Source organism: Pleuronectes platessa, chromosome 18, assembly GCF_947347685.1.
Source record: "Pleuronectes platessa chromosome 18, fPlePla1.1, whole genome shotgun sequence".
NCBI lineage: Eukaryota > Metazoa > Chordata > Actinopteri > Pleuronectiformes > Pleuronectidae > Pleuronectes > Pleuronectes platessa.
The window spans coordinates 22,271,246-22,277,389 of NC_070643.1; the positions used below are offsets into that span (position 1 = coordinate 22,271,246).

At 47.7% G+C, this 6,144-nt stretch overlaps 1 protein-coding gene across 1 annotated transcript; it reads right to left on the reverse strand.

Moving 5' to 3' along the window:
- Window positions 1-2,867: 2,867 nt before the first annotated feature.
- LOC128461464 (adhesive plaque matrix protein-like) lies at window positions 2,868-5,618 on the reverse strand. Its single transcript, XM_053446388.1, has 3 exons — window positions 5,596-5,618; window positions 5,461-5,504; window positions 2,868-5,383 (listed from the first exon to the last, which is right to left on the reverse strand). The coding sequence occupies exons 1-3, from the start codon at window positions 5,616-5,618 to the stop codon at window positions 2,868-2,870; spliced, it is 2,583 nt and encodes an 860-aa protein (XP_053302363.1).
- Window positions 5,619-6,144: the final 526 nt, after the last annotated feature.

Consider the following 6,144-nt stretch of genomic DNA (forward strand, 5'->3'; position numbering starts at 1 on the left):
ACCCACTCAGCGCACAGAACCACTGACACTGAAACACGCACACAGGACACGGGAGCGCGCTTCTCAGGGGCGTTTACGCGCAGGTTCGCCTGGCCCCGCCCTCAGCTGAGGAGGCGTTTTTTTGTTAATGGACAAAGGTGGAGTTTAAAGGCTTCTGATAAAATATAATAAATTAAATGAAAGGAAATTAAATGAAGGATTATACCATAAATGTAATAAAAATAAGATCAATGATAAAGGTTGTATGATTGATGAAATGACACCTATGATCACAAATGTTTCAAAAGTAATTGAAAAATAAATATGAGAGAAATATAATTTGTAAAAACTAAGTATTTATCAAAATTATAATTAAAAACTGTTCATGCGGAATGTGTCATGTGTTATAGATGAGGTGTGTCCTGAGCTTCTTCCTCTCACTGCAACTTTACAAATTAAATTATTGATATTATTATTAGTAGTAGTAGTAGTACTAGTATTTTACTTCCCTGGACATCAACAGGCTTCATTACTGAACATGTCAGTTTATAAAGAGACAAAGAGCTGATCACTGTCATATTTAAAACTGCAGCGCCCCCTAGTGAGTGTAACCCTGCACGTTCCAGTCTGAGGAGAGCAAAGCAGAGACATCACGTGAACAACAAACAAGTCACGTGTTTCCTGAACGCTCCGTCGTGTCACCTGCAGTTCAACACAAGAACAAAACAGTTTGACCTTTTCTTTTAAAGAAGGGTTCAAACTCAACGATGTGATTATAGTTGAAGCTCCAGAACATTTGAAACTGTTCAGGGTGAAGCTGGATATTTAATTCATTTTGAAGAACATTTACTCGTACACAACATTTCTGTGAATTCAGTCTCTTGTGTAACTTTATAAGTTGTATTTTCAGTGCACTTTTGTAGACAAACTATTCGATCTGATCCTGACACTTTGGTCTGTGTGCAAACTGTGAGCTGCCACACGTTCCCATGCTGTTAACTGTAGGAGGCGTGTCTTCTCAAGTCTAGCTCCTGAACGCCTCCTCGCTTTGGTTCTGCTTGTTATCTGCACATGATGAATTCAGGTGGATCAACATGTCTGTCATCTCTTTACTCTGGATTCATGGGAATTCGTGTGATGATTGTGAGTGTGTGACGACACCTTGTGGCAGAATCTCGTCAGTAAACCTCCAGTTGTTCCTCAGAAAATAAATCCCCCACTTGTTTATCTCTGTGGTTTTAGTTTTAATATAACTGTTAATACATTTGTCAAATATATGAATTAAAGTGACTCCTGGTTCAGAATAATTTTACTGAGACCATCAAACCTTAATTGAATGATTTGTCCCAGACATTTGTCCTTGATGAGGAATCAAACTAAAGAAAACAAAGCCCCTGGAAAATATATACATGTAAAAAAATATAAATTGTTAATTAGATTGTGTTTATGGCTTTTTTCTGTACATTTATGACATATCTTAAGAGATTTTCGTGGCACAGCTGGAAAGGTTGAACATTTCCATCGCGATGATAAAAATCCAATTTATTTTGGACCATAAACAATTAAGACAGATTTTTTTTTTTTACAGCAATTTGGATCCTGGTGCAAATAGGTTGAATTTAGAGGATTGTTCAGACATGGAATCATAACAAATACAGAAATTCATTCATTGGGACTTTGGTGTGGTGAACCTTCAGACTGACTGAGAACCTGAAGACTTGCGGCTCTGCTGAGGCGTCGGCGGCTGGACTGAAGCCGACCAGATCGCCGAGGGATCAGATGGTGAAGCTGGCAGAGCCGAGTCATTTTAACCACAGAGACTCTGTGTTGTTGCTCCCTGTCATTACACACTGTTATTATCACCCCCAAAACAGGAGACTAAACTAATAACAGCTATCAGAGTGAGGGGGAGAGAGGGAGGAAGAGAAGACGAGAAGCTGGAGATTCACAGCATCATGAGGTCGGTGTCTTCAGACAGATCATCCTCTTAAAACAACGTTGGAGCTTCAGTTTGGTCTGAAGCTCCAACACAAATATATTCTGGAGAGTGAAGGAAATTAAAACAAATATTTGGAACAATGCAGGATTTTTAATGTGATCCCTCTAACTGAAAGTAGGCTCCATAGCTACGGGAGTTTAAATGCATTGGATTAGCTGGTGTTTAAGTTCTGGACAGTTTAAATCTGGACCTTGGGGAAAGGTCAGAGTTCAAACACATGAATAAAATAGTTTTCTTGCATATTAATGTTGAGAAGCCATGTATTGTGCTATAGATACTGCGGAGCATTAACTTGATCTAGGATCAGTCCTCTTCTGAATTTCAGTCCATTGCAGAGATTCTGACTCTTGACGTCCGTCCTCTGTAATTTCACTCAGTGAGACTTCCCTCTTGGCAAAATGCCTCATCTCCAGTTGGGCATCTGCTGGTATTACACCCAGTTTGAAATAGTTCCTACAGCAGAGTAGAAAACTTGAAAAATGCTAAGCTTTACAGTTCTGTTTAGGGTACATGTTCCTTCTCAAGTTTAACTTGCTGTAGTCAGTAAATACAAGAATGAGTCACTGACTGCTTAAACTTTAGTTAGTTTCAGACAATTCTCTTCAATAAGAAAATTAAGTACAGAAGTTTGTTTTCAAAATGATGACCTTGAACCAAAGAACCTCAGTGTTCAGAATCAGTTTAGATCATATTCAAGACAATTCTTCCCAAGATTGTTTAGCACAACTCAAATAAGTCATAGGCAGCAAGTGTAGTTCAATTTTTTATTGAGTTTCTCAAAGATGGCCGAGTCACCTGTGAACAGAAACACCATTAGCAAGAAAAACAAGTCATTGACTTGCAAAGAGGTCCAAACTGAAGAGTACTTACACATCTTCAAACTCAGTCACTAACGGGCCCATCGAGGAGGGTTTGGTGCCACCATATAAGTTGGTCTAACATTTCTAGGCCGAACATTCACTTCAGGGTAAGTGGGCAACTCCTCATTTGGGTCAAAAGCGACATCATGGGAAAGAGCGATGTTCCACATGGCATCTTTGCTTTGAAATACGGGCTGCTGGGGCTGGTAGCTCGACGGCAGCTGGGGCTTGGGCTGGTAGCTCGACGGCAGCTGGGGCTTGGGCTGGTAGCTAGACGGCTGCTGGGGCTTGGGCTGGTAGCTAGACGGCTGCTGGGGCTTGGGCTGGTAGCTCGACGGCAGCTGGGGCTTGGGCTGGTAGCTAGACGGCTGCTGGGGCTTGGGCTGGTAGCTAGACGGCTGCTGGGGCTTGGGCTGGTAGCTCGACGGCAGCTGGGGCTTGGGCTGGTAGCTCGACGGCAGCTGGGGCTTGGGCTGGTAGCTCGACGGCAGCTGGGGCTTGGGCTGGTAGCTCGACGGCAGCTGGGGCTTGGGCTGGTAGCTCGACGGCAGCTGGGGCTTGGGCTGGTAGCTCGACGGCAGCTGGGGCTTGGGCTGGTAGCTCGACGGCAGCTGGGGCTTGGGCTGGTAGCTCGACGGCAGCTGGGGCTTGGGCTGGTAGCTCGACGGCAGCTGGGGCTTGGGCTGGTAGCTCGACGGCAGCTGGGGCTTGGGCTGGTAGCTCGACGGCAGCTGGGGCTGAAATCCGTTTCCAATACTGGGAAATACATTCCACAGGCTGTCACTGGGCTTAAGGTTATTTTGATGACTTGGCTGCACCAGGTTCTCTTTTCCAGCTCTAGGCCGAACATTCACTTCAGGGTAAGTGGGCAACTCCTCATTTGGGTCAAAAGCGACATCATGGGAAAGAGCGATGTTCCACATGGCATCTTTGCTTTGAAATACGGGCTGCTGGGGCTTGGGCTGGTAGCTAGACGGCTGCTGGGGCTTGGGCTGGTAGCTAGACGGCTGCTGGGGCTTGGGCTGGTAGCTAGACGGCTGCTGGGGCTTGGGCTGGTAGCTAGACGGCTGCTGGGGCTTGGGCTGGTAGCTAGACGGCTGCTGGGGCTTGGGCTGGTAGCTAGACGGCTGCTGGGGCTTGGGCTGGTAGCTAGACGGCTGCTGGGGCTTGGGCTGGTAGCTAGACGGCTGCTGGGGCTTGGGCTGGTAGCTAGACGGCTGCTGGGGCTTGGGCTGGTAGCTAGACGGCTGCTGGGGCTTGGGCTGGTAGCTAGACGGCTGCTGGGGCTTGGGCTGGTAGCTAGACGGCAGCTGGGGCTTGGGCTGGTAGCTAGACGGCTGCTGGGGCTTGGGCTGGTAGCTAGACGGCAGCTGGGGCTTGGGCTGGTAGCTAGACGGCTGCTGGGGCTTGGGCTGGTAGCTAGACGGCTGCTGGGGCTTGGGCTGGTAGCTAGACGGCAGCTGGGGCTTGGGCTGGTAGCTAGACGGCAGCTGGGGCTTGGGCTGGTAGCTAGACGGCAGCTGGGGCTTGGGCTGGTAGCTAGACGGCAGCTGGGGCTTGGGCTGGTAGCTAGACGGCAGCTGGGGCTGAAATCCGTTTCCAATACTGGGAAATACATTCCACAGGCTGTCACTGGGCTTAAGGTTATTTTGATGACTTGGCTGCACCAGGTTCTCTTTTCCAGCTCTAGGCCGAACATTCACTTCAGGGTAAGTGGGCAACTCCTCATTTGGGTCAAAAGCGACATCATGGGAAAGAGCGATGTTCCACATGGCATCTTTGCTTTGAAATACGGGCTGCTGGGGCTTGGGCTGGTAGCTAGACGGCAGCTGGGGCTTGGGCTGGTAGCTAGACGGCAGCTGGGGCTTGGGCTGGTAGCTAGACGGCAGCTGGGGCTTGGGCTGGTAGCTAGACGGCAGCTGGGGCTTGGGCTGGTAGCTAGACGGCAGCTGGGGCTTGGGCTGGTAGCTAGACGGCAGCTGGGGCTTGGGCTGGTAGCTAGACGGCAGCTGGGGCTTGGGCTGGTAGCTAGACGGCAGCTGGGGCTTGGGCTGGTAGCTAGACGGCAGCTGGGGCTTGGGCTGGTAGCTAGACGGCAGCTGGGGCTTGGGCTGGTAGCTAGACGGCAGCTGGGGCTTGGGCTGGTAGCTCGACGGCAGCTGGGGCTGAAATCCGTTTCCATTACTGGGAAATACATTCCACAGGCTCTCACTGGGCTTAAGGTTAATAGGGTTATTTTGATGACTTGGCTGCATCAGGTTCTCTTTGGGTTTTGAAGGGATCATTGGGTCAGGCCTGTAACTGGAAACACTTCTTTCCTGACTGTTACCATCTACTTGCCTTCCAGAAAAAACAGCAGGCTCCAGTTCATCAGAAGAGCCACCTTCAGGGTAACTGGGTCCAGAGCCACCTTTAGATCCTCCAGCCTGTGCAGAGTTCTCATAACTGGAAGCGGCTAAACCTGGATTTTGACCTCCAAGCAAAGCACTGGGTGACTTAAAGTACGGTGTAACTCCATTGGACCCTCCACTTCTGTAGCTCAGCGCTGAAAAGTTAAAACACGTCAGTATTTAAGAAATAACCAGAACTGGATCTAAGATTTGTGTAGAATAATTCACCTACCCTCAGCATGTGGCCCAAAGGCTAAGAGTGAGAGCAGGAGCACCCTGGGAAGCAGATCATTTCACAGGTGAACTAAAGAACCAACTTTTTACAGAAAATGCATTTTTAAGACTTGAGAAAATAAATGAATCGTACCTCACACAAAATCCAGAAACCATTTTTGAAAGCTGAAGCCAAACAACCAACACAACTTGTGCTGCTTGACATCCAACAACAGCCAAAGAACCTTCCGATTCAGCTTTCTGACACCTGCAGCCAGCGCAGTGCTTTTATCTGCAGGAACACTGATGAGATGATTGGACTCAGGTTTGAAGCCTCAGCAGCAAGATCTCAGAAGTGGCTTCATCCGCCTGTTTCAAGGGTCGTGATGAGGCTCGATTCCTCCACCTCTGGGATTTCTGCTGTACCTCAAATATTTCAGATGTTGCGTTGGAGTTTGTCTGAGGAGGACGATGAAGGAAACTCCTGAAACACAAAGCTCGGACATGTCATCGTATGTCATTCGAACTATTTCTTCAATAAGAACAGTGGAACTAAAGAAGTAGATCCAACATCCAGCTTCTCTGGAGAATCTTGAAAACTGGTCAGATGTTGTTAATATGAACAGGGAACTTAAAAATAAAACTCCTGGGGTTGACACACCTTAGCATTTTGAATATGTGTATTTTTACATTCCCTTCCCTA

Excerpts from the sequence above, each read along its gene's own strand:
- LOC128461464 (XM_053446388.1), bottom strand. The coding sequence starts at position 5,618 with ATGGTTTCTGGATTTTGTGTGAG. Across the intron at positions 5,505-5,595 it reads GTTTCTGGATTTTGTGTGAG|GGTGCTCCTGCTCTCACTCT; the intron begins GTACGATTCATT and ends TCTGCTTCCCAG. Across the intron at positions 5,384-5,460 it reads CTTTGGGCCACATGCTGAGG|CGCTGAGCTACAGAAGTGGA; the intron begins GTAGGTGAATTA and ends TTAACTTTTCAG.